Source organism: Stegostoma tigrinum, chromosome 13 (genome assembly GCF_030684315.1).
Source record: "Stegostoma tigrinum isolate sSteTig4 chromosome 13, sSteTig4.hap1, whole genome shotgun sequence".
Classification (NCBI taxonomy): Eukaryota; Metazoa; Chordata; class Chondrichthyes; order Orectolobiformes; family Stegostomatidae; genus Stegostoma; species Stegostoma tigrinum.
In genome coordinates this window covers 37,543,294-37,571,028 of record NC_081366.1, presented here as the reverse complement: position 1 = coordinate 37,571,028, position 27,735 = coordinate 37,543,294, and the positions used below count along the sequence as shown (strand labels likewise).

The 27,735-nt window shown below is 41.5% G+C and overlaps 1 protein-coding gene across 2 annotated transcripts in view; it reads left to right on the top strand.

Moving 5' to 3' along the window:
* Positions 1 to 22,950, top strand: part of LOC125458512 (A disintegrin and metalloproteinase with thrombospondin motifs 2-like) — a 219,260-nt gene extending 196,310 nt beyond the window's left edge. The window contains exons 16-23 of one of the 2 annotated variants that reach the window (XM_048543837.2): positions 11 to 91; positions 448 to 611; positions 1,572 to 1,731; positions 6,873 to 7,005; positions 13,882 to 14,089; positions 15,629 to 15,758; positions 16,305 to 16,409; positions 20,313 to 22,950. In XM_048543837.2, coding sequence (XP_048399794.1) covers positions 11 to 91; positions 448 to 611; positions 1,572 to 1,731; positions 6,873 to 7,005; positions 13,882 to 14,089; positions 15,629 to 15,758; positions 16,305 to 16,409; positions 20,313 to 20,758 — 1,427 coding nt within the window. In that variant the 3' untranslated portion in view covers positions 20,759 to 22,950. Of the gene's footprint in view, positions 1 to 10; positions 92 to 447; positions 612 to 1,571; positions 1,732 to 6,872; positions 7,006 to 13,881; positions 14,090 to 15,628; positions 15,759 to 16,304; positions 16,410 to 16,500; positions 17,955 to 20,312 lie in introns of those variants that run through there. The other variant, XM_048543838.2, reaches the window with a different exon arrangement.
* Positions 22,951 to 27,735: the final 4,785 nt, after the last annotated feature.

Genomic DNA, 27,735 nt, shown 5'->3' with positions numbered 1-27,735 from the left:
GATTTGAAAGGCTACATGAAGATGTTTGAAATTCCAGCTGGAGCTAGACATCTCACTATTCAAGAATCAAATGCATCTCCTCATTTCATTGGTAAGTCCTCCCCAAAATGAACCTTGAAACAATGATTTGAATTGACTTCATCATTTAAACATAGTTCTCCCAAGCTATAATGGTTCTTTGTAAAATATTTGTACTTCTCAAATTCAAATGTGCTGCTCACTGTTTACAACCTCAAGATAGTAAGAGATTTAATTTTCTTTAAGGTGCGAACTGTACCGGTGAGATCTGTCCAGTGCTTATTGTATTTAATGTTTTAAATGCAAATTTTAGTGAAAGTTGGCGTTGAAATTTAACTGCTGTTCAAAAGTTACAACTTTGTGGTTTGAAGCAAATGTAACTATAGTATTTACTTAACGTGGACTTTAAGATTTCTTTTATTTACAAAGTAATCAAGAACCAAGTGACAGGAAATTTCATTTTGAATGGAGAAGATGATTTGCCTGATACTAAAACTTTCATTGAAATGGGAGCAATATGGGAGTATACGAACAATGATGACAAGGAATCTCTACAAACCATTGGACCCCTCCATGATGGGATAGTAGTGCTGGTAAGATTACACTCCAGTTACTACCAATATAGACACAAATTAGGCTTGTGTGCATCAACAATATGAAACGTCCCACAGCATTTGATTAGAGAGAGCTAATGTGGACTCTGAACAGGAATTGAAAGAAAATCTGGGAAAGATAACAAAAGACAGGATTGAGGAGCTAGGTTCTGAGCAAGCTTTTGAAGCTGCTATAGATTAGGTTGCTGAGAGCAAAATTATCATGTTATATGGATGGCTATAAAAAAGAAAGTAGGACATGACAGAATTTGAATAGTTTGATTTATACACATTTCTTTCAAACCTTTGCCCCATCACCATCTTTGCCAACTGGTGATTCATTAAATGTATGATCTTGCCTTCTTGTGGTCCTAATAGTGCTTTGACTCTGATTCAATTTGTGGCTGATTTCATTGTGGAAGCAATTTACTGTATTAGAGGTGCTGGGCCTGGTGCTTTCATTGTTGATTTTACAGAGAGAATTAATTGATGAAACTGATGACCAGGAAGGCTAGTTGTGGTTGTCATTGAGTCATTTTGCAAGACAGTTAAAGGCTACAACGGTGAAATTATTTGATTGTTTTTCTGGGAAGAATAATACAAATAGATTAAAAAGTCTTCTTTGGCTGAATCATTCTTGTTTTTAAGTTCTTGTTGCTTTATATACAGTTGCCATGATATATCATTATTTATTCATTTACCTTTACCTAGCAGTGCTAAAATTTCAGGAACCTCATGACAGCCACTCCTTCCGTAGAGAGACCTCAATTGCACTCAGCCTGTTCCTTGTTCCAATCAGGAAGCAAGCAGAGTGTCCCCATGCTTTTGTCAATTAATTTTCTCCTGTAGTTGTTAATGTGCAAGTGTACTGCCTGTTACATTGTAAAGGTGATTATTGAAGCAATAGACTTAATGAATGTGTAATCATACTATTTATTTGTCCCTTTTACCAAACAACAGATGATGCCAAATGATGATACCAAATGCTCCCTGAGTTATAAGTACACTATTCATGAAGACGACTTGGCCACTATGACAAATGAAGTTTTACAGGAAGACATGGCTGCATTTGAGTGGGCTTTGAAGAGGTGGTCCCAGTGCTCCAAACAATGTGGAGGAGGTAATTCTTAAATAGAGTTCCAATCAGTGCTTTGCTTTAATGCTCTAAAAACTGGTGAAGACTAATAACTCATAAATAAATTTACTTACATAAATGTTATAAGAAAGCAGCAGATCAGTGCCTAATCCCAACTAAATTTGGTTGCAATCAGTGAGTCACTTACTGTAAAATGGCTAAATTATCATAGTCCTATGCAGACCATAATGCATCTCTTTCATTAGAGAGAGCAACAACCGATGGTGGTTCGACCTGAGAGTGATGGGAGATGTTGAGGAAAGTCCTTCATGGTTAGTTCCCTTATCACACAAAACTGCATTAGATAACATATTAGCCTACTGAAATCTCAACAAAGAAATGAAACCGGACGGACCACCTGGTATTGACCTCGGAAACAGCAATGGCAGAAGCGGCTCTGTCAACCCTGTAAAGTCCTCCTTACTAACAACAGGGGACCAGTGCCAAAATAGGAAGAAAAACCGAAAGAACTGCAGATGCTGTAAATCAGAAACAAAAACGGAAGTTGCTGGAAAAGCTCAGCGAGTCTGGAAGCGTGAGTGAAGAAAAAATCAGAGTTAATGTTTCGGGTCCAGTTACCCTTGCACAGAACCAAAATTGGAAAAACTGTCTCACAAATCACGACAGACTGACCTAGTCATACTCATGGAAACATACCTTAGGAGCAATGTCCCAGCTAACACCATTATCATCTCTGGATATGTTCGGGCCAGGAGCAGGTCAGACCCAGCAGAGGTGGCAGCACAGTGGTATACAGTCGGGAGGGAGTTGCCCCCTGGAGTCCACAGCATCGAAACCCATGAAGTCTCATGGCACCAGGTTACCACATACTTTCGGCTGATGAATCAGTACTCTTCTATGTAGACTTGGAGGAAGCACTGAGGGTGGGAAGCACACAGAATGTAAGATAACAAAGTGTGGAGCTGGATGAACACAGCAGGCCAAGCAGCATCTCAGGAGCACAAAAGCTGACATTTCGGGCCTAGACCCTTCATCGGAGAGGAGGATGGGGAGAGGGAACTGGAATAAATAGGGAGAGAGGGGGAGATGGACCGAAGATGGAGAGAAAAGAAGATAGGTAGAGAGGAGAGTATAGGTGAGGAGGTAGGCAGGGGATAGGTCAGTCCAGGGAAGACGGACAGGTCAAGGAGGTGGGATAAGGTGGTAGGTAGGAAATGGAGGTGCGGCTTGAGGTGGGAGGAAGGAATGGGTGAGAGGAAGAAGAGGTTATGGAAGCAGAGACAGGCTGGGCTGGTTTTGGGATACAGTGGGGGGAGGGGAAGAACTGGGCTGGTTTTGGGATGCAGTGGGGAAAGGGGAGATTTTGAAACTTGTGAAGACCACATTGATACCATTGGGCTACAGGGTTCCCAAGCAGAATATGAGTTGCTGTTCTTGCAACCTTCGGGTGGCATCATTGTGGCACTGCAGGAGGCCCATGATGGACATGTCATCTAAAGAATGGGAGGTGGAGTTGAAATGGTCGTGACTGGGAAGTGCAGTTGTTTGTTGCGAACCGAGTGGAGGTGTTCTGCAAAGCGGTCCCCAAGCCTCCACTTGGTTTCCCCAATGTAGAGGAAGCCACATCAGGTTTCAGTGGATACAATATACCACATTGGCAGATGTGCACGTGAACATCTGCTTGATATGGAAGGTCATGTTGGGGCCTGGGATAGGGAGGAGATGGGGCAAGGGTAGCACTTCCTGCGGTTGCAGGGGAAGGTGCCGGGTGTGGTGGGGTTGGAGGGCAGTGTGAAGCGAACAAGGGAGTCGCGGAGAGAGTGGTCTCTCCGGAAAGCAGACAAGGGTGGGGATGGAAAACTGGCTTGGGTGGTGGGGTCCACTCCCCTAATCTGTTCTTCCTCTCACTCATCCCTTCCTCCCACCTCAAGCCGCACCTCCATTTCCTACCTACCACCTCATCCCGCCTCCTTGACCTGTCCATGTTCCCTGGACTGACCTATCCCCTCCCTACCTCCCCACCTACACTCACTTCTACTGGCTCCATCCCCGCCTCTCTAACTTGTCTGTCTCCTCTCCACCTATCTTCTCCTCTATCTATCTTCGATCAGCCTCCCCCTCTCTCCCTATTCATTTCAGAAACCTCTCCCCCTCCCCCTTTTCTGCTGAAGGGTCTAGGCCTGAAACATTAGCTTTTGTGCTCCTGAGATGCTGCTTGGCCTGCTGTGTTCATCCAGCTCCACACTTTGTTATCTTGGATTCTCCAGCATCTGCAGTTCCCATTATCACAGCACACAGAATGTACTCTGGATGCAGCTTTGCAGCAGTGCTATTGATCAAGCTGGCCTTATTCTAAAGGACATAGCTGCTAGACTGGCTCTGCAGCAGGTAATGAGAATACTGGCAAGAGGGAAGAACACATTTGATCTCATCCTTACCAATCTGCTGGCTGTAGATGCATCTGTTCATAACAGTATCCGTAAGAGAGGCCACCGCACAGTCCTTGGAGAGACTAACTTCCATTTTCATTTTGAGACTAATCTCCATCCTGTTGTGCGGCACTACCACTCCGCGAAACATAACAAAATTCAAACAAATCTAGCAACTCAAGTTTGGCCATCTATAAGGTGCTGTGGGCCATCAACAACAGCAGAATTATACTCCAACACAATCTGCAACCTCATGGCCTGGCATATCCATTACTCAACCATACCATCAAGTCAGGGGATCAACCCTGGTTTAACAGAGACTCTAGGAGGGCTTGCCAGGAACAGCACCAGGCATTCCTAAAGATGAGGTATCAGCCTGGTGAAACTACCCAACATGGCTACTTGTGTGCTAGACAGCATAAGCAGCAAGTGATGGACAGAGCTAAATGATCCCATGACCAATGGATCTGAAGTCCTGCCAAATCCAGTGGTGAATGGTGATGGACAAATAAACAAATCGCTGGAGTACGAGGCTCCACAAATATCCCCATCCTCAATGATGGAGGAGCCCAGTACATCAATGCAAAAGATAAGGCTGAAGCATTCTCAACAATCTTCAATCAGAAAACCATCTTGGCCTCCTGTAATGGTCTGTGGCATCTCAGATTTCAGCCTTCAGCCAAGCAATGGCTCATCTTCGATAAGAGAGAATCTAACCACTGTCCCTTGACATTCAATGGTATTACTATCACTGAATCCCCCACTATCAACATCTGGGATTACCATTGACCAGAAACTTAACTGTACTCACCATATAAATATAGTAGCTATAGGAACAGGTCAGGGGCTAGGAATACTGCAACAAGTAAATCTCTTCCGGATTACCCAAAGCTTCTTCACCATCTGCAAGACATAAGTCGGGACTGTAATGGAATACCCTGCACTTGCCTGGATGCTTGCAGCTTCAACAACAATCTAGAAGCTTGACACCATCCAGGACAAAGTACCCTGCTTGGTTGGCACTATATCTACATCCTGGAATTCCTTCCCTAAGGGCATTGTACGCCTGGCTACAGCACATGGACTGCAGTGGCTCAAGAAGGTATCTCACCACTACCTTCTCAAGGACAACCAGGAATGTGCAAAAAATGCTGGCAGTCGGCAACGCACATCTCATATCAGTGAATTAAGAAATAAACTTGCACCGAGGCAAAATGTCTTTTTTTAATCTATGGTTATGATACTGGACTAGTAATGGACATTGTGAGGGTTTAATTTATTTTTAATAGATAATTATAAATTATTATCTAAACCATGTGTTTATTAAATATACATAATATGTTAATAGATTTAAAATAGTTTTCTGCCATTTGCAGTTGAGAATTGTGATCTGCCTTAATCCACTGCCAACTTAATTCCCAACTTTCATATCAGTGTCTGGTAGTTAACATATTGCCTCCCACATGAAGAGGTATTTCTGCCTGTCTGCCCCAGAACTTCACTCGATTCTGCCTCATGACACTATAGGTTAAACCTTATTTTTTTTTGGCTAAGTCCAAGTTGTGTTGAGTTTTTATTGGAGCTGTTTCACCCTGAGGCCTGACGAGTTCCTTCGCCATATTGTACCAAAATCACCATGGTAACTAACAACCACACCCTAACATCATCCGTCATGTCTGACGCTGACCACATCAGATAACACGCTTTACACAGGACAGCATGCTAATCAGGATTTATGCTGAAAGACCAGCATCTCTTGTGCTCATGCCATCTTTGAAAGACAACTGTGCACCTGGACAAGTGACCCCAGTGTCCTTATCCTCCTCCTCAGAAGACTGGTGATATTCCCCAGCATCCACCATGTTGCCTCATTGCCTGCTCCAACTAGAGCAGAGCACAGGTCTCACTGTACTTTTCATCTGATTGTGCCATAACCCACATTATTCAGACCCCCATAGGATTCCACCCCATGGAGTCTAATTGATGTTTCAGCAATGAATGGTGGATGATTATTCAATATCTGTGGTGTCTCAAGCAGATAACTGTCCTTAATTAATTAAGACACAAAGACCTATTAGTCAGAAAGGAGATGTGATTTTGCTGTAATATCAAAACTAATGTTTGATTAATCTTGGTTTATTAGAGATTTTTTGACCTTTAGATATGGACCATCCACTGGTGGCAGTTTAGAATGCAGTGTGTAAGGCAGCGTTATAGGGGCCACTGAATGCATAAATAATTTAAAATGCTGCAAATTTTTACCTATCTTCAATAGAAAGGAACTGTTGCATAAACTTATAAACAGCCCCTTATTTTATGCTGCAAAGTGCTGGGAGAACTGATACCATTTGAATTGCATAGTGCCTTAGCAGCAAAGGACATAAACTATAGCCCTTTCAAATCCAGATCTGAAATTCAAATGAACCTGGCTTTTCATTATTATGTGGACCACAAGATTATGAAATGCCTGTGAACTTTAATCCCCATGATAATAGAAATATTCACTTATCGTCATCATCCTCCTACTTTAAGACAAAATAGTACTCTAATATTTGATCAATAATTATTCAATCATAGCAATAGCTAATTTCTCTGACATGAAAAATTATATTTGTGGTGTCACTTGTGTTGTTTGATGAGCAATATTTCATGCAAACGGCTAGAAAATTCCTTGAACATTATATGTAAATAAGGTATTTAAGACCTACTCTGACAGGGATGATTGATTTTGTTAAGGTGCTCAGTTTACAAGATATGGTTGTCGTAGGAAGGCTGATGCCAAGATGATTCATCGCAGCTTCTGTGATGCAAGTAAAAAACCGAAGCCAATCCGTCGAATGTGCAACTTACACGAGTGCTCCCAGCCTATGTAAGTGAAAAAGAAAATCCAGTCCTGTGTTCTGTTTATTAACTACATGCTTTCAAGAGGCAACATCAGCAGAAAACATGGCCAAAGTGAACATTAACCATATAAAAATGATTGAACTTATGTTATGTGAAGCGTTAACATTTCTAAAGACCAACAGGCACACATTAACCCATGCATTGTAGGGTTTAATAGAGGTGGCCCAAGTGTTGGTCAGTTTATCTACTCTCGAGACATGGCTGAATAAAGGGAAACCAGTAGGCGTAGTGTTTTTGGATTTTGATAAGGTACCTCACAGGAGGTTAATAGACAATATTAAAGTGCATGTAATTCAGGATAACATACTAGCATCGATTGAGTACTGGTTAGCAGACTGAAAGCAGAGAATAGCAATAAATAGTTTATTCTTAAGTTTCTAGACCTTGGCCGATGGCATACTGTAGGCTCAGTGCTTGGGCCCAGTATGTTCAACCTATACCAATAATTTGAATGTTCAGACCAATTGTAATACAAAGGTTGCTGGGAGTGTAAGCTGTAAGAAGTTGCAACTGTATTCCGGGGCATATAGACTGGCTAAGCGATTGGGCAAAAGCTTGGCAGTTGGAATTTCGCACTGAATTTACCAGGAGTCACTTAAGTGTCAATTTTGGTAAATTTTATGGACTTTTTCTCTTTGAGCTCTAGGGAGATTTCGTGCACTATCTTCTCAAATTCACCTCATTATGTATGTGCCATGCCTCTGTAGAACCCCACTCATAGTCTCCCACCTGCCACAGATGGATACACTAGCCACTGCCAGGACCTCCTGGAATTCTCGGTACCAGTGCCATACCTTTAAAGTCCAGCTAGGGTACCCTGTTAAGCATTGGCAGCCCCTGACTGAACTGCACAGTTCTTATCAGTTGAGCCAGACAAGTGGGGCAGAGGGATATTGGCATCCTGCTTTTGCAACAAGATCCGAAGATGTGGAGTTGGGTGGGTCAGTCGGGGTGGTGAGGAGTTGTACATGCGGTTGCTGCCCATCGAGTGTGCCCTGTGGTGTTGGTGTCTGCTGTGCAAGATGGACAGCAGCAGAAAGAAGTGGAGAGCTACAGTCCCCAAGTTACTGCTCTAATATTCAGGCAAGGAATTACTGCATCTAGTTTTTCTCCAGTAGCTGGAAGAATGGAAAACTGCATATTAATGAGGTGCGATTATGTAATAAACCACGCACTTAAGCATCTCCCTACTCACTCGTAGAACCTTATATATGTGTTCAACACTTGGTTGGAAAATGGGATATTTTGCTCTCGATGGCAGGAATCTCTGCACTGCAGATCTCACATGATTCTTCTAAGTTTCACACTACTGGCCACCTTGATCAGTGGCTGAGAAAATTCAATCCATAAAATACATAAGAATGAGGTTATCCACTTTGGAAGGAGGAACAGAAGGGGAGAGCATTTTTTGAATGGTGAGAAATTGAGAAACGTTGCTGACCAAAGGGATAAGGGCATCTTGGTTCATAAATCAGTAAAAGCTAGAATGCAGATGCAGTATGTTAACCTTTACTGCAAGACAGTTTGCCTACCAGAGTAAAGAAGTCTTGCATCAAGAACTTAAAGCAATGATTAGATAGCATCTGGAGCAGAGTGTGCAGTCTGGTCCTGTTGCCTAAGCAAGGATATATTTACTGTGGAGCACAGACTGATTCTTGGGATGGTGAGACTGTCCTAAGAGGAGAGAATGAGGAGACTGGACCTGTATATTTTTCAAGGTTAAAAGAATGAGAAGCAATACCTTAGATATGTACAAAGTTCTTAAGGATATAGACAGAATAGATGCAGAAAGGTTATTTTCCCTAGTGGTGGGGCTCTAGAACTTGCGGACAGCCTCAAAGTGAAAGGCAGCTGTTGTAGGCTGGATAACTAATATTGTGCCCAAGCTATGTAGTGCCCCAAACTTTTAAGGTCACATCTTAGTTTTAAATTTCTGTGTGCGCTTTTCCAACCTCTAGATCAGTAAATGCCCTTTCCTAATTCCCTGATTTCCTTCAGCTCTACTGTGAAATATCTGTGCTCCTCTAATTCCACCCGGCTGAGCATTTCTAATTTTAATGACTCCTCTATTGGGGGCTGTCTATTCAGCTGCCTTGGCCCAAACTTGTAACACTCTTGTGAAATGTTTTGGGACATTTAACTGTGTCAAATTCACTATATAAGTACAAATTGTTGTTACTGTACAAATACAAGCTGTTGTAGTTGTTGACTATTCTAGTCCTCTGTGTTTCAGCTGAAAACTTACACAGGAACCCAAAGATATGAGAAATCAGAGGAGTAGGCCATTTGGCACCTCATTGCTCCTCTGTCATGGTTGATTTTATGGGCCGACTCTTCTGTTTGTGATGGTGAAAAGCTTGGAGATAGACAGATTGTTTAATTAGATTGAGTGGTGAAACACCAGAAAGCCTGCTGCCCTCTAACCACTGATATCCTGGAGAAAATGCCATGGTCAAGCTTCCTGCCAATGCCAATTAAACAACCTTAAACAACCACCACAAGTGCCTGGACCCACCTTTGCAGAGATTGACTTAGCTGCAAGTGGTACCTCTCCGTGTGGGTGGGCGAGCCCTATGGGGAGGGTCCCCTTGGCCAGGATCAAAGGCAATCAGTGGACTAGACGTAGGGTATTAGTAGGGTTAGCTGAGAACTCCCAAATCCCCTCCCATATAAACTCCAACCTTAGAATCCTCGCTTGCTACATGTTGCCTCCCCACGAACAAACCACTCACCTTGTCCCATGATCTACTGTGATACGATAGCAACCACAACCTCCTCGGTGACATTGCTGAGTTCAGGACCAGCAGCTTTTGTTGGGCCAGCCATCCACCCCAGGTTCTTAATTTACAGGCAGAGGCCCACCATTGGCCTCATCACCACCTGACTGGCATGTGATTTGGCAGCCTTGCCTTACCAGCAACAGTGCTGCTCTCACATTGGCTCTGAGGCTAGCAGCCAAGACCCTTACAACCCCAACAAGACTCCTCTCCCTATCTCAGCACTACTTTCCTGCTTTATCTCCATGCCCATTCCATCTCTTAAGTATCCAAGGATCAGTTGATCTTTGATTAGGATGTTCTCCAGACTAGATAATTCGAAAAGGTTCATAGCCTTTTGAAGATATTTCTCCCCACCTCAGCTCTAAGTGGCCAATTCTATATTCTATATCTATAACTTCTAGTTCTAGATCCCAATGAGGAGAAACATCATTCCAGCATCTAAAATGACAAGTTCTTTAAAAATGTTATATTTCATTAATTGTGTTTCACTCTTTGAAGTTCTAGGGAATGTAGACTCTGTATAATTAATGACATAGCAAGAATTGCAGATCCTGGAGTCAGCATTAACAAAGTGTGGAGCTGGAGGAACACAGCAGGCCAGGCAGCGTCAGAGGAGCAGGAAAGTTGACGTTTCGGGTTGGGACTTTTCTACAGCTCCACACTTTATCCGTATAATTAATCCCTATTCATAGGACAATTCCCTTGTCTCTTCAGTGAACTGGACTGATTTACAGGGTCTTGAGAAGTATTTAGTGTTTTATTGCTTGGACTCTGTAGCCATGTTGCTGTCCAGTGCCTTAAATTTCCAAGAAGCCACTGATGAACTCCTGCTTCTTTGGAAATTACCCCGCAAAAGCATTCAGTCAATATGCAATGCCGCACGATCCAGGAAATTTAAGCCAGGTTGTAATGGGATTGGTGAAATTCTTACTCTGATCCTATAGCAGGAAGATTAGGAATACTCTGCCCCACCGATCATATCAGTTTGTTCTTAGTCGCACTGACGAACAACACAGAAAGGAACTCGCTGCTTTGATTGGCTTCAGGAGAATCCACTATTTTTCACAGTCAACTCATCACTCTTTGAACTGTTGCTATTGTTTCCATGCAGGAAAACACAGAATCAGATTTGTGAGTACATGGTCTCATAAACAGCACTAGCAAAAGACCAGGTAATTTGTTTCAGTGATGCAGGTCAGAATTGTTTGACAGGCAATCCAAAAGTCTTCCAGAAATTTTCAAGTACTTTAACTCAGACACCAGTTTCTATCTTTCCCTTCTGGGCCCTTTCCCTATCCAGAAGCCAATTCCCCATCGGAGAAGAACCAAGCTTTTACCTTAATGTAATAACCAGCGATCAAATAAATCAATCACTTTGGAACTTAGCTCTTGTTGTTTTAATCAAGCTGTTCCAACATGTTACAATACATTTCCACAGCGGATGAAACTTGAACCAGTGGAGGGGCACTGCCAGAGCACCACAGCATCCTTAAGAATCCAGATTTCTTTTTGTTTAATTTGAAACCCACAACCAAGTAAACCAAGTACCCAATTAAATTCGATCCCAATGAAGGGCCCTGACTGCTCTTTGGATGCTTCTGACCTGATGCGCTGCTCCAACTGCACGTTTTATCAACTCTGATTTCCAGCGTCTGCAGTCCTTGCTGTCACCCACTTAAATGCACTGCCCACCAAAGGGCAGCACAACAATAACTAAAAAGAAAATGGTTGGAGAAACAAGGGAGGCAACTCAATCCAAATAGTGCATTAGGGGGAAATAATTCACTCCACCCCTAACCCGAGTGTTCATCTCTGTCTCAAAGCTTTGAGAGTGTTGGTAGACACAGCATGCTTCCTCTCCATGGACACCTAGGCATAAATATAGTTGCGGAAGAGAGACACGCAGTCAGGAATTACGATTCCTTCCATGGCCTGCTGCCTGGATCTGTTGATGGCTACCTTAAAGGACCCAGCTCTCGTTTTTTTGAAAGACTCAGAAACAGATTAATCAGATTAAACAGATTAATTAAACAGATTATAACTCATTAATCAAGTCAGAATGAACAAACACGACCCATCAAGGCCAGCAACAACAAAAAACAAAAAAAGTGGGCAGAACAAGAGAGGACTCCGAATCAAAGTAGTTTCAGAGGAGGAGATAAAGCACTCCAGGCTCACAGTGCCCACTTCTGACTCAAAGCTTCCAGGGTTGTAGTGGATACTGTGTGCTCCTCTCCAAGATCATCCATGTATGAGCATAGCTGTGAAAGAGAGGTAGGCAGTCAGGAATTATGACCCACTCCATATCCCACTGCTGCAGCCAGTTGATGGCCATATTAAAGAAGGCAGCTTTTCTTTTATTTTATCCGAAAGTGTTATCACACACAACGAAATGGCTTTAATTCCCGCCACATCACTCATGGTCAGAACACAGCTCTAACTCAAAGTCCATTCGGCATCACCTACTCTCAATCAGCTCTGGAGCTGATCTGTTCTGAGGGACTTGTGCTTCCAACATTGATAAGAAAGGTCCACTCATTTTCTTCCAATAGTGCCATGGGATCTTTTACATCCACTGGAATTGGATAGTGTCTCGAATGAATGTGTAATACAAAGGAAAGGAGCTTCCAAAGTACAGTCTTTGCTGCACTGAAGTGTCAACCTGGATTATTTGCTTGCTTCTGGAATGGACTTGCTGCTCACAAATCTCTGATCCAAGTGCAATCGTTGAGGCAAGGCTGAGTCATTACAGTAGCTGTTCATCCTAAGCACTTGATGGATATATCTATCAAAAATCCTTTTGAAGAAGCTAGTGCTTCATTTGTTGTATTCCTGATCCTGCAAATGAGGCAGGCTTTAAGAATACGATGTGGCTCCACAATCTATCACTGGCTCCACAATCTGTTTGTTTCTGCCTCTCATGCTGATTATCTGGTCAGTATTTCATTGATATTTGTGGGATCTAGCTGTTGGCTGCTGTTTTTCCTATATTACCACAGGTTAACACTTCAAAAGTAGTTCTTTGGCTCATTAGTTATGTAATGCTGTGCTGTGCTCAAGATACACACTGTGTAGGTATGAAAGATTATTTTCTTTTTTCAAAATAAGTAGATTTTATTCCATGAATTTAGGTGACCACTTGCAGATTCAGGAAAACAAGAGTTATGTAATGCTACTGGAAATGAGGGGTAAAAAGCATTTTTCATGACCACCCCATGAATAGTACTCACTCTAAAGTAAACTTGTATCTGGTAAAATATTACGGTTTGTTTGCATTAATTGAATTTAGAGTTGTTTTATCATTTTGAAAGCTGTGATTTTCTGTGAGTAAAGTTCAGGGACAGGACATTAGTGAAGCCTCTTCTGGAGTACTGTGTCCATTTCTGATCACCTTCTTTTAGGAAGGTTCTTACCAAGCTGGAGAGGATTCAGAAAAGATTTATCATGATTTTGCTGGGAATGGAGGGTTTGAGCTGGGACTTTTTCAGTGGAGTGTAGTAAGTTGAAGAGTGACCTTATAGAAGTTTATAAAATAATGCAAAGGTGAATGGCAGTTGTCTTTTCCCTATGGTGGTTGGGGGGGATGGGTTTTCAAGAGCAGGGGCCATATTTTCAAGGTCAGAGGAGAAAGATTTAAAAAGAACATGAGGGGCAACTCTTTTACACAGAGAGTGGTTTGTGTGTAGAATGGACATCCAGAGGAAGTGATGGATGCAGGAACAGTTGCAAAGTTTAAAAGGCGTTTGGATAAGTACATGAATAAGAAATGTTTGGAGGGAAATGGGCCAAGCACAGGCAGGGCGGGGTTAGTTTAGTTTGGGATTATGGTCTGGTTGGACCAAAGGGCCTGGTTCCTTGCCATATGACTCCATGACATTCCATGAATGTTGTTTTAGCTCATCGTTTGATGCATTTGCTTAAAATTCCAACTTCCCTAAAGTCATAAAAATAGTACTGAGCAGAATTTGAATACCATAACAATTTAGAGTTCCAAAATGCAACACACCACACAAGTACTCTAAAGCCTTGTACATTTTGGAAATTCACTGTGTACTTTGCAGATGGATTACTGGGGAATGGGAACCATGCACCAGAACTTGTGGAAAATCGGGATATCAGATCCGGAGTGTCCGGTGCATTCAGCCACTCCATGATGGCACCAATCGGTCAGCACACAGCAAATACTGTAATGAGGATCGGCCGGAGACCAGAAAACCTTGTAATCGAGAACTCTGCCCTGCACAGTGGACGGTAGGACCTTGGTCACAGGTAAATCGAGAATTGTTGTATTTCATGGTATTTAAAGTAACAGTTTTAAAAGCTAACTGCCCATATGTTTGAGAGATATGTCATTCATGTTACTAATGTTTAACCCCGTATTCAATTTGCTTGGATTATGTTTTGACACTGAAATGGACATAGATCTACAAACAATAATTTTGAAATTCTCTCTTGGGATCTAGACTTGGCTAGCTGGGCCAGCATTTATTGCCTATCCTGAGCAGGGGATAGGTCCATCCCCTAAAATAAAATTAAAGTTCAACAAGTCAATAAACAAATACCAGACACCATTGACCAAACTTACCTTGCAGTTGCTAACAAAACCAAAAATTGTAGGAAAAACTTGACATGTTGGGTAGCATCTGTGGAGAGAAAACAGAGTTAACGTGTTGAGTCTGGTGACTATTCATCAGAACCGCTGGTTGCTTCCTGGAGTTATCTGATTTCAATTTTATTGTTTTTAATTAAGAAGTGAATGGGCAGCAATCCTACATTTTTGGATCAATAATTTAGTGCTGAGTACACCCAACTGAATTGGATATTAGGCCGGCTATAGCTTATACATGTATTATTGGTCTGGGTTTTGCACTGTTTTTAGCAGAGTACGTACACATTTCTTCGAAAAATCTGTCAACAACCAAGATGTTCCAACTAATTTAATGAACTATCTGCTCCAGAAACATTACAAAATTCCAGGCTCATCTCCATTCTGCTTCGGTCAATGCCCCATCTTCATTAACATCAGTCTTTATTAGAAATGCCTGGTGTTGCAGACCAGACCAGACACTTCAAAACATTTTTAGAAGGTAGACAAGACCCTAGCATTTTCTTATTTTAAAAGCAAATATAAAGTGCCATATTCCAGATGCAATGCGATAGGTCAAACTGCTCGATGTTAAGCAAAACACAATTTATTTAAATGCTACAGTTAAAATACAACCAAAGAAAGAGGAGTTTAGAATAACAACACTAATGGAAAACTTAATTGAATAAGAAATACAGTAATTATTACTGATCACTGTTCCAATGTAATAACACCCTGTAGACACACCCCTCGGTAAAAAGGCAGCTTCAGAAAAGTAGAGTTGTCTCACAGATAACCCAGTAGCAGAGAGAAACCCCAGCTTCTAGCTGTAACCGAGAGAGGGAAAAGATAGCTTCTATTTCTTCAAGTCCACAACAGCAACTGTTTAAAATCTCAGAAAAACTCGAAAGCTTGGTCTGTGAGAGCTGGCTGCATCAGCCAGACTGTTTCCATCGTTCCAAGGCCTCACAAGCTGTTTACCTTCTTAGAGACAGCTCAGTACCTCTCATTCTATCTCTCCTTTCAGAAAAGGACAACATTACCTCTTATAGCCATAATATTGTCATACTGACCAAACTTTATATTCTCTTTCTGACAGTCCCACATTTTAGAATGCAACTGGTCACATTTTTGTACTAATCTCCTCATATGACAGTAGTCATAAATACATGTTGCTGTATTACTGTTCTCTTTCTCAAAAGTATAATTTGTTGCTTTGCTAGTGTTCTGTAACCTGCAGAAATGGAACTCAGGAGAGACAGGTCGTGTGCCGAACAAGGGACAATACGATTGGTCATTGTGAAGAGGAAAAGCCAGACGCCATCCGGATTTGCAGAATGCCTGCATGCCCCAGTAAGTCACTCAGTAACATCCTGGATTCAAGTTACAGTGAGCTTTCAATATTTAACTGTAACCTTCAAAACAATATAGAATTATTTTGCACTAGTAATGAGGGCAAATGCCACAGTTTCAGTCAGGATCACGCTCACAGGGAGAGGATCAATCAGAGAATTGAAGCTACAGGGTTCTGTAGATCCATGTTTCCTTCCATTTGGGAACAGGTGATCAGGGAATTTAGCCTCTATCTTGTCCTATCAAATGTACAATGTTTAAATATTTGCAGAAGTTTGTGAAGACTTAGAATGTGATAAGAACAATTTTATTACAAAATTGTTGAAAATATACCCATTGCAGAGTTTTTTCCTGAACACCTGTCTAGACACAACATAAGTTGAAAAAACAAATGGTTTTGATTTAAGTAGAAGTAAGTTATAATATTGCAATTAACAACTAGTTAAATAGAAGACCAATCACAGTATTTGGTTTATTTCTAGTTCAGTTCAGAAGATTGATTGATTGCTTGATTGATTCTGATGTGGTATGTTCCATTTTTTCCAGAAAACTCTTCTCAGCAAACATCAGTCACTTCCTCCAAAGGAAAATCTTTAATCCAGTGGCTGTCACGTCCAGACCCAGCATATCCTATTCAGAAAGTTTCGAAAAGTAAATCATATTATAACTCTGATCCTGGCTTTAAATGCATGCAATTTCTCACTTGGATTTTACCCTTTCTTGTTTCCTTTTCTCTTCATAGTGCATTTCTCTGATTCGCAACTGCATTATGGTTCTAATACTTCTACTGGGCCCTGGTGCACAGCCTGTATCTTCTGTAGAGCTTGTGCAGTACTAAAGATGGAGGTCCAAAGGGGTGACTTCATACTTCACTGGAGGAATTCCACTGTATGATGCAGGCCTCTGAATGGGAGCTGTCTGCATCTTGCTTACTGTTTGATTTGCTTGATAACAGGCTCGAATGAAACATAGCCCCAGTTTGTCAGAAACTGAGAAATTTATTGTGAATGTGATCACATCACAATAACGTCTTATTCTGCTAATACTTCCTTCTCTGTAAATCTCCTATACTTTGTTAAAATTTCTGAGGGTAGTTCATGCTATGACTTGAATGAATAGTAGTCTGAAGTAACTTCCTTTCCCTGTCTCATTTGTTGCTTTCTGAGATAAATTTCTGCTGCTTGACATTGTGCTCTTGCATTTCATTGTGTGGAGTGAGGATTAGGGGCTGACACTGTACTTATAGGTAGCAGGTGCATAGTTCGATTTTCATCTGTTGCATATTTGATGATTAAGTTATTTTGTGGGAGGGAGCATCTATGTGTGTGTGTGTGTGAGAGAGAATTGGTTATTGTCACAAGTAGTGTCTGTTTGAGAGAGCTAAATTACAATACAGTACCTCGTAAATTTTATTTTGTTTAGAAAAATGCCTTATTTAAGGATGAATGTAATTGTTTTTGTAACTACAAGCAACAGGAAACAAAACAGAAAACTTCATATATACTGAGCCCTTCTTTACCAATACACTATACAGTAATCACTGCCATAACTGGCTGCAGATGCAAACAAATACCAATGCGATAGGGATATAGAAAATATTCTGCAAGATTAAATTTAAAAGTGTAACATTTTAAGTATTATAATTTGGAAAATGAATGTCAACATATAAGTACAAAGCATTTGGGCCTTTAAACAATGAAAATATTAGTTTAAGAGGAAAAAGCGAAAACACTTTTTGACCGTGTCATTGTTATGTGATCACATATTCAGCTTTTATTGTAAGTATTTCAGTGGAATTTTTTAGGATGTGTGCTAATTCTTATAAACAAGGAGAACTGATGAGCTACAACTATTGCACTGGAAGTGTTATATGTTGCAAAATTGGTGTTTGTACAAATGCACTCGACTGTTAATTTTGTTAAAGTCAGAAAGATTAAATTAACCATGTTTAATAGCTCCAGACAGTGCAATAAGATACTCAGTAATGTGCACTATCTGTATGCACTTTGTTTTTTTCAGGGATAATTTATTGATATTTAGTAAACATTTCATAAAACTGTGAGGATGTACCATTTCAGCTTTCATCATTCACTTCTAGATTTTTTTGTAAGATTGGTGACAGTGTTTACCAAGTTAACTGTGATCTTGTACATTCAGATGCATTTTCTTACCAATGGAGATCTGGGGACTTGTGTTCCTCCAGTTTGTCATCATTTTCTGCAAATAAATGAAAACTTATGTCAAGAAATAAAACATTGTCTATTTTTCCATTCTTTTTAACAAAAGAGAAACATTAGGCAGTCACTGGAAAATTCCAGTATTTTTACTCTTTTCTCTTTTTTTGCAACCAATGTTGAACAACCTTACCATTGTGCTTGGTAACTTAGTAACTATTCCAACATTGAATATCGAAATTCAGTTGAATTTATTCATTCTAAGTCCCCAATAGCATTTATCATCTGAGCTCAGTTCTAGGCATTACAGAAAAGATTCTAACACATATTCTGGATTAAAAAGGCATTTTTCTAAGCAAATGGGGATTGTTGTATTTTGTTTGGCCTCTGAGGAAACAAAATATTTGTGAATAAAGCCTGTAGTTTTCACTTTGTACAAACTAGGAAATCTGGGTATAAAGAAAAGCATCCAGCTTAAAAGAAAATATTATGCCATTGTCTAACTGAAGCAGCTCAACAATCAGTAACCAAAGAATGCAAGATAATGAAATGTGAGGCTGGATAAACACAGCAGGCCCAGCAGCATCTCAGGAGCACAAAAGCTGACGTTTCGGGCCTAGACCCTTCATCAGAGAGGGGGATGGGGTGAGGGTTCTGGAATAAATAGGGAGAGAGGGGGAGGTGGACCGAAGATGGAGAGAAAAGAAGATAGGTGGAGAGGAGAGTATAGGTGGGGAGTTAGGGAGGGGATAGGTCAGTCCAGGGAAGACGGACAGGTCAAGGAGGTGGGATGAGGTTAGTAGGTAGGAGATGGAGGTGCAGCTTGAGGTGGGAGGAAGGGATGGGTGAGAGGAAGAACAGGTTAGGGAGGCAGAGACAGATTGGACTGGTTTTGGGATGCAGTGGGTGGAGGGGAAGAGCTGGGCTGGTTGTGTGGTGCAGTGGGGGGAGGGGACGAAATGTGCTAGTTATGGGATGCGATGGGGGAAGGGGAGATTTTGAAGCTGGTGAAGTCCACATTGATACCATTGGGCTGCAGGGTTCCCAAGCGGAATATGAGTTGCTGTTCCTGCAACCTTTGGGTGGCATCATTGTGGCACTGCAGGAGGCCCATGATGGACATGTCATCTAAAGAATGGGAGGGGGAGTGGAAACGGTTTGCGACTGGGAAGTGCAGTTGTTTATTGCGAACCGAGCGGAGGTGTTCTGCAAAGCGGTCCCCAAGCCTCCGCTTGGTTTCCCCAATGTAGAGGTAGCCACACCGGGTACAGGGGATGCAGTATACCACATTGGCAGATGTGCAGGTGAACCTCTGCTTAATGTGGAAAGTCATCTTGGGGCTTGGGATAGGGGTGAGGGAGGAAGTGTGGGGGCAAGTGTAGCATTTCCTGCGGTTGCAGGGGAAGGTGCCGGGTGTGATGGAGTTGGAGGGCAGTGTGGAGCGAACAAGGGAGTCACGGAGAGAGTGGTCTCTCCGGAAAGCAGACAGGGGTGAGGATGGAAAAATGTCTTGGGTGGTGGGGTCGGATTGTAGATGGCGGAAGTGTCGGAGGATGATGCGTTGTATCCGGAGGTTGGTGGGGTGGTGTGTGAGAACGAGGGGGATCCTCTTTGGGCAGTTGTGGCGGGGGCGGGGTGTGAGGGATGTGTCGCGGGAAATGCGGGAGACGCGGTCAAGGGCGTTCTCGACCACTGTGGGGGGAAAGTTGCGGTCCTTGAAGAACTTGGTCATCTGGGATGTGCGGGAGTGGAATGCCTCATCGTGGGAGCAGATGCGGCGGAGGCGGAGGAATTGGGAATAGGGGATGGAATTTTTGCAGGAGGGTGGGTGGGAGGAGGTGTATTCTATGTAGCTGTGGGAGTCGGTGGGCTTTTGTGCTGCTGAGATGCTGCTGGACCTGCTGTGTTCATCCAGCCTCACATTTCGTTATCTTGGATTCTCCAGATTCTGCAGTTCCCATTATCACTAACCAAAGAATGCAGTCAGTTTCAGTTCTTCAAGAGAGAAGGTCAAGGCTCAAGTGAATTCAGTGAATTAATATTAAAACAAATGTATCTTGCAGTTTATAAATTGTAAACCAGTTTGTTTGATAAAAGTGCAAGCAAGGCCTACAGTTCAGGTCAAATATTTGACTGCAGGACTTGAAGATGCATTTAAGCAGTTATAATGTGGCTAACTAGAACATTTTCATTTACTTTCTTAATTAATTGGACTAATCTGGCTATTAAAATATCTAACTCTTACAAAATATCGAGAAACAAACTATATCAGTGAGCATTTGTTGTTCAAATCAGCTACAAAACAAAACTTAAACCTGTTAACTGATGACAATATACCCTTTACAGTTCTAATTTTCTTTTCACCTTAATATCTTCGCAGAAGCAATTTGTCATGGGGACAAGTCAATCTTCTGCCGTATGGAAGTACTTGCCCGATATTGCTCTATTCCTGGCTACAACAAGCTCTGTTGCAAGTACTGCAATTCACTATCTCAACAGCTTGCAAACGAGACCAATGACTCTGAATCCCAAAAGCAGGTTAAACCAACCTTACTACCTGAGACCACAAAGAAGCCAAGGGTTGTTTCCTCTCACAAAGTAAATGGAACAAAAGAGAGTGTTCAGAAAAATGCAGTTGGACAGGCACACAAGAGAGAAAACGGTAATACTAAAAAACTACAACATAAATTAATAATTCCAACACGGCCAAATATGGTGAGCAACCACAGACTCCAGTTCCTGCTTGATCAGAGGAGAAAAGAGCTGCTGAACAATTCCTCAGAAAAAACAGTAAAGAACAACAGTTTACCTCACCCAGAGATATGAGCTCGGATCATCTGTCAACAGAAAACAAAAGAAGAATGTTATAAAGTGCTTCACTCACTATATGACAGTAACTGGACTAGAAATAAATGGCACAATTTATCTTAGCAGTGTTAACACAGTTATAACGCAAACACTTCTAACTTTAGTAATCTACCTTATAAAAATTCAGCATGGAGCTTATGTCTCTCAGCTTTGCCAGGCTTCTCTCAGATGCACATAGACACACACATACACCTTCGTAGTGAGTGGTTTGATTTTACCAGCCGAGGATTTCCTCTGACTTCCTCTTTGCAGCTCGTTGCTGCACTATATTGCACTTAATGTAGCATTTGCACCAAAATAATTTCTTTGTACATTGCAGTAAATTTCCTGGAAGAATGGTGCTAAACATTCCCAAAACACCTATGTACTGTATTAGTGGCACATATGATTTATTCCTCTTAGGGTCTTTTTGTACCTAACAGGGACATAGTCTCCTCAGGTTCTAGTTCCGGTCCTGACTTGAGAGATTATGTTGAAAATAAATGCTACTTGCGATGTTGTACACAGACAAATATTGCCAGCATGTTACGCAGGTTTTGCTTTTGATGCTGTGTTCTTAGAATTTTTAAAATTTGGGAATATATGGTGCTGAATTTCCTGTAGATAGTCCTCAATTTGAAGAAATTGCAGATCAAGTAAAATCTGCAAAAATATCTTATACGTTTACACAAGGATAGAACCACGGAATAATTAATTTGCACTATTTGTTTTTACAGAATAACACTCATACAAACCTGTTTATTCTTGTTATCAAAGGCTATTCCTACAATCTTTAAGAAAGTAAAAGAATTCCTGTAGCAACCTAAAACATCTGGAGTGAAATATGGTGGCTGGAGGACACACCCATTGTGATTTGCAAATTAATATGTTTCTATATAATGCTAAACTTCAAATTTGAAATGCCCAGAAACATCTTCATTTGGCAGATTTATATGTTCTGCCATTGTGTTTGGCTTCATAGAGGTAACCATCTAAGTTACTCTAAACTTTTGAAAGAAAATTATCTTCAGTGCTCAATATCCTAGACTTATCACAGTTTTCTTTTTGTACCTTTTATATATTATGGTGAAATGTTCTCATTGCTGTACTACAGAATACTTTCTCACCTGTTTAGGTCATCTAGTTTGCTATACCTTTCATAATTTGTCTTTGAATGTCTGTCCAGGTCATCTGAATTCTGTTTATCCCTCCGCTAAAAAAAAAATGACAGTAATAAGGAAACAGCAAATTATGCAACCACACAAGCCTTATTCCTGTATTCAACACTTATATCTTAGAAAATGATGTTATGTGTTGTTCTACAGGAATTGTGATTCCTTGATCCTACATTAAACTACCTTCCTCCCAAAAGTGCATGTATTAACAAAAATAGAAATGGTGAATATCGGTCTGTCAAATTCTGAAAGGAAAAAGCTAAGCTAGTTCACAAACTTCCCAGAAATCTTGTTGGACAATCAAGAGATTTTTATGATCAGGTGATGATGCCCAGATTTCTCAAAAGGTTTTGTCTAGTGAGTAAGGTGGAATTCTAAATCAGGACATAAGTCCCCCTTGAAATGTAAACCTATTTTACTTTTCTTCGGATACTGATTGTTATGTGCATTTGTAGCATGATGAACAGGTATGGACTTAATGGTTTTCTGCTGTCTGAAAAATAGAGCATTTCAGTCCCAAATTACAGATGTCGTCTAACACTAAAAGCATTCAGCCCCTGAAATCCATTAGTCCGAACATGTGATGTTTCCTATCCCACAAAATTCTCATTCTGACTACTTTGCATATTTTGTAATATTTTTCTTAAACCTAGACTGGGTTTGTCATTCCCAATTAAGAACATGTGTGACAAAATGTGTGCTTCATTTTATTTTATGACATTTATTTTATTACATATTGAATGCAGACATTCTACTTTAAAGTGTAAAGTTGGTTTATAAGTTGTGTTCCAGTGCTTTAATCTTGCTTCATGGCATATGTATTTTTCTTCATTAAGTAGTAGCTCAACTGGGCTGATTCTTGTATGTATGAATAACATCATCTGTCCCAATTACACTTGCAATTTCTACAGCAGCTCCACTGAAGAGTGTCTTTTGTACATTATTTGTATATAAGAGTTAGAAACTTTATTTTTAATATTTATTAAACTTGGAACATTTGTGGCATTTTGCTCATTTGTCTCAGAGCTGTAACTATTTTTGAATGTTCCTTTTCAGTTTTACAATGATGGCAATGTTACTGCCATTTATTTAGTATTTCAATGTAGGTTGTTTCTTAAGTATCTGAGTTTGTTGGGACTGAGAACACACAATGAGCAATATGTGATCTTTGAAAATTTGTCCAGGTCAGTATGAGAAATGTTTCATTCAAAACAAATGTAGTAGTTTGCAACTGGAGGTTTAGTACAAGTCATATCACTCATTTATTTTGAACTGAGAGATCAGAGAAGGTAATCAGAAAATGACAATAACTGAACAACAAGTTTTAGGTCAAAGAGGGAATAAAGTGTAGTCTCCTGTGACTGATGGGCTGAATTTTTGTAACAGTTAGTGGCAGGAGGCAGGCATGTTGATGAAATTGGATTGGAAAGCAGTGTGATAGTTTCTATCTGCAATTCTGCCTCTCAGCCATTCTGGTGGAGGGCCAGGAAATGGAAACCAGTCCAAAAATGACAGACATTAATCAGACATGCAGAGGGGCCACTTGTAGAGCTTCGAGAAGTTCAGACAAAGATTTTAGAAAGGAAGCACAAGAAAGACTCAGGGTCATGAGGACGTCTCTGATGAGGAAGGAACATTGCAGCGATGAGTCAGTCATAGAGACTGGAGCATTTCTTAATGCTGACTAGAAAGAAAATGAAGAACAGAGCACCTCGTTCATTGAGACATGGTGGAAAATCCATGAACAGAGGTCACTGAGAATTTTACTGAAGGAATGTACCCAGAGGGAGTAGGAAGGAGGTATCCCCAGTCAATACAATTGATGAATACTCTCTGATGAGGGGTCTAGACCCGAAACGTCAGCTTTTGAGCTCCTGAGATGCTGCTTGGCCTGCTGTGTTCATCCAGCTTCACACTTTATTATCTTGGATTCTCTAGCATCTGCAGCTCCCATTATCTCTCTCCAATACAATTGACGGCAAGGTGCCTATCTCTGGTCATGGTCTCAGTAACACAGAGCTTGAACTTAGGGACATGGAGGTAATGCGCAAGGGGAAGGAAGAGTACACACTCCCCATAAAGTATGCCACCTTTGGAATCCACTGAACATATTGGAGCAGCAATGCCATCACAAGCTGTGCCCAGCAAGGTCATTAGTTGATGTAGCCTCATGGAGTTGGAGTTTAGGCCTGACTGGTTATGTAGACATGTATTGCAAGTAATTATCAAGTGCATGTGGTCTTGAACTTCTTTGTCCTCTGTTGTTTCAAAGAGTGGAGGTAGATCCATGTGGCAACTCACAAGTGGCCACTGACATTGGCTTCAGCTAAGTGACAGGTGCCCGAATGAGATGGCATTGAGTGTAAAGAGTTCCAGACTGAAAGGACCACACAAGCTCAGAGGGCTATGGGCTTTATCTCCATGGCAGCATTTTCCCAGGTGGGGCTTAGCGACTGCACCCTTGTAGCCACAGTCGTTCCTGAATGACGCAACTCAATTGTAAGAGCTTTTGCTCTTTCAATGTCCAGCTGGTGTGTGACTACCACATACATTTTGTGGAGGTGTACATACATGTTCCCTTCTGCTTTCGTGACGTTTTCGTCCTGAGGCTGTCATGAATGTAAGGATCATTGCTAAAGGATGAGGACTATTGAAGAAATGGATGTTAACACCAAAGTAAAACTCATGATAGAGGCGCTACAATCATTTTATCTCAGCGCAGAGACTATGAGAGAGCAAGCCATCAAACTCCTGAAATTGTAGTTCAAGTGCTTGGATCAGTTGTGAACACACCATAAGGGTTATTTGCGAGATGCTCTTCATAGCATGGCCCTCCACTGCAACGTTACCTTGGTAAAGTAGATGCAGTAATTGACACACTTTGGAGTTGGAGGACTAAGTGATAGAACATGACATTCCTGCATTGCCTTCCAATGGGTGGACTCCTTGAGTGGGATGGCAGGACCGTCCCAAGCTGCAGTAATACTGGAACACTCCTCATGAGGACACCTCATCTGTGACTGCATATGGATCAGAGCCTGATCTTTACTACAAGGAGCCAGAGTTTTCTTTGTGCAGATGATGAGACATTCTCCTTTCTCTCGCAGTGCCTGAAAGTCAAGTTACACCCAGTCACACGATGACCCTAACCAGCCACATCATTCTGGTGCTTTAATTCCAGTAAAATGTCAGAATCATGGAAGTTTGGGTACATTCAAAATCCATATAACTGCATCTAGTCATAATCAATAATCACAGCATAGCACAAGCCACCCATGTGTGACACAAAGTAAAACTTACCAACATGACATCTGCTGGCTTCCGCTTCAAGACCACTCCTCCTGAGGTGGTGACTGAAGAAGTAGTAAACTGTGCAAATGTGAATCTGAGTGTAGCTGTGATGTTTGTGGTTTCTGCCCTTGGTTTTGTGGTGCCAGTATCTCCATAGGCTGCCCCATCCATGTTGATGCAACGTAGCATCAAGCATGCTATGCAGATGCCACCTCAGTCAAAGAAACCAAGGGGACAGCTCATGGTGACAGTGCCCCATGAGGGGTGGCCCCTTCAACTTCATTCCTATCCACCCAAACCCTTGAGTGATGCCCATGCATGTCTGAGGGAGTCACCAGCTCATGTAAAATTAGCAAGCTCTCCCTCCAGCTTGGTGCAAACAGTGTCATTGACCAGGCAGTGTTATAGAATGTGACATACAGCTGTGTATCTCAATACGCTGAGCTCTAGCCATTTTCATCTTAAGAGGGTTGGAATATAAAAGCAGTGATGTACTTCTGAGACTTTATAAAGCTCTAGTTAAGCCCCATTTAGAATACTCTGTCCAATTTTAGACCCACACCTCAGGAAGGACATACTGGCACTGGAGCATGTCCAGCGGAGATTCACACGGATCATCCCTGTTTAGTATCCCATTAGCAAGCTGTCCCCTGAATCCCGTGTGATCTAACTTTACAAATTAGTCCACCATGCAAAACCTCGTCAAAGGCTTTACTAAAGTCCACCTTGAAACCCTGTATTCAAGCTGCAGAGAGACTCTTACTGCTGTTGTGGGGATGGGTTACAAGCTTTTGACCCATGACAGTGAAGGAGCAGTGATATAATTCCAATTCAGATGGTCTGTGGCTTGTAAGTGGCTGTGCTTTTTAACATCGATTGCCCTTGTCCTTCGAGGTGGTAGAAGTCATGGGTATAAACCATCGAAAGAGCTTTGGTCAGTTACTGCAATATGTCTTGAAAGTGGTACACATTTCTGTTCCTGTTTATCAGCGGTGGAGGGGCTAAATGTGTGGCAGTGATTTATGTCTCATTAAAATTCCCCAAATACTTCAGAATATTAAAACAGGTTTTTTTTGTTGCAATTACTTTTCATGGCACAGTAAAAACAATGTAGTCAGACAGCAGTCTTTCTAAAGTATAACGTATTACTCCAAAATCACCAGATTCCTCTTTACAAAGTTTCACTCCAAAACCAGGCTATTTCTTAATATCAAAAATCTGATTTTTTTTTCCATACACTTGCCTGAAACTGTACTGGCTTGCAAGCAAAAAAGAGAAAATGACTACACTTGACTACACTTCATCCGCTTCTCATCTCGGGATAAAATTTACAGCCCATCACTTGATCAGGAATGCTCTGCCATGGAAATGGGAACATATAAAATCTCCCTCCCATCCAGTCCATTTAACACCACTTCCCATGATCACCATATCGATTGTGGCATCAAAAAATAGTGCTGAAGGAGTCATGTTCCTTGAGGGGGCCAATGAAGGTGGTATCAGTTTTGTCTCTCTCTAGTCTGGCATCAAACACTTTACTACTGAACTTTCCTTACTGCAGCACTGTGGAGATTTTATACCCTGGGACTGAACAGCTTCCTCCTGGCAGTGGGAATGTTTCTGGGATCTCACCTTATATTCAATGCTGGGAAATGGCCCAGATTCATATAGGATTCAGGGAGGCAGGAAGAGAAGGAGAAGCATCAATCGTAGATACCAGAATCAAGAGGATGAACTTAGTGAAGCTTTGTCACCTTCAAGTGCTAGTGTCTAAACCACAACAGAAAATGTATTCCTGAAACTCTGTAATGATTTTCCTTGATCTTTGGCCGTTACTTCACCAGGAAATCAATGGTAGCTGCAAATGAATGCCACAAAAGTGAAACTGGTTGTCTATGCTACATTTCAGAGGTTGGTCCCTTGCATTACGACGGGAAACCAAGCATATCCTAGAATTTCAGGAACATCTACTGTTACCTCACCCCAAATGTTGAGGTCAATCATACAGGACCCTCAGCAGCGCTGTTAGAAATTATGGTCACTGCCAGGGCAGGCAAGAGCCAGTTGCAAGCCTCTGGCATTTGCAAAAGAATTAAGATGAAAATTCCAAGAAGCAGCGATGGAGGGGTGACCTCTCAGCCATGCTGACTGCATTCCCCGTGAGCCCCCTTTCCTATGGCTTTCAGAAACAATGGACTCTCCCTTGGTAGCTGGTGGCAGGGACAGGTAATCTGTCCTCAGACTCTCTTGCTATTTCCACAATTGCTGCTGGTCTTATTAAGTATTCCCAGTAGTTTCTGGTTCTGTTTCAGGCTTCCAGCACTCTCAGTACTTTGCCTTTGTAAATAAACTGCAGTGTGTGCTCTACAGCCCAAGGAAAAATGAAAAGAAATCTTTTACCTAGGGAATATGATGCTGATATTTGCAAGAAGCCAGGAGGGAGTGGAGGAGACTGCAAAGGATCAAAGAACCCAGCAAGGCAGGGGGTAC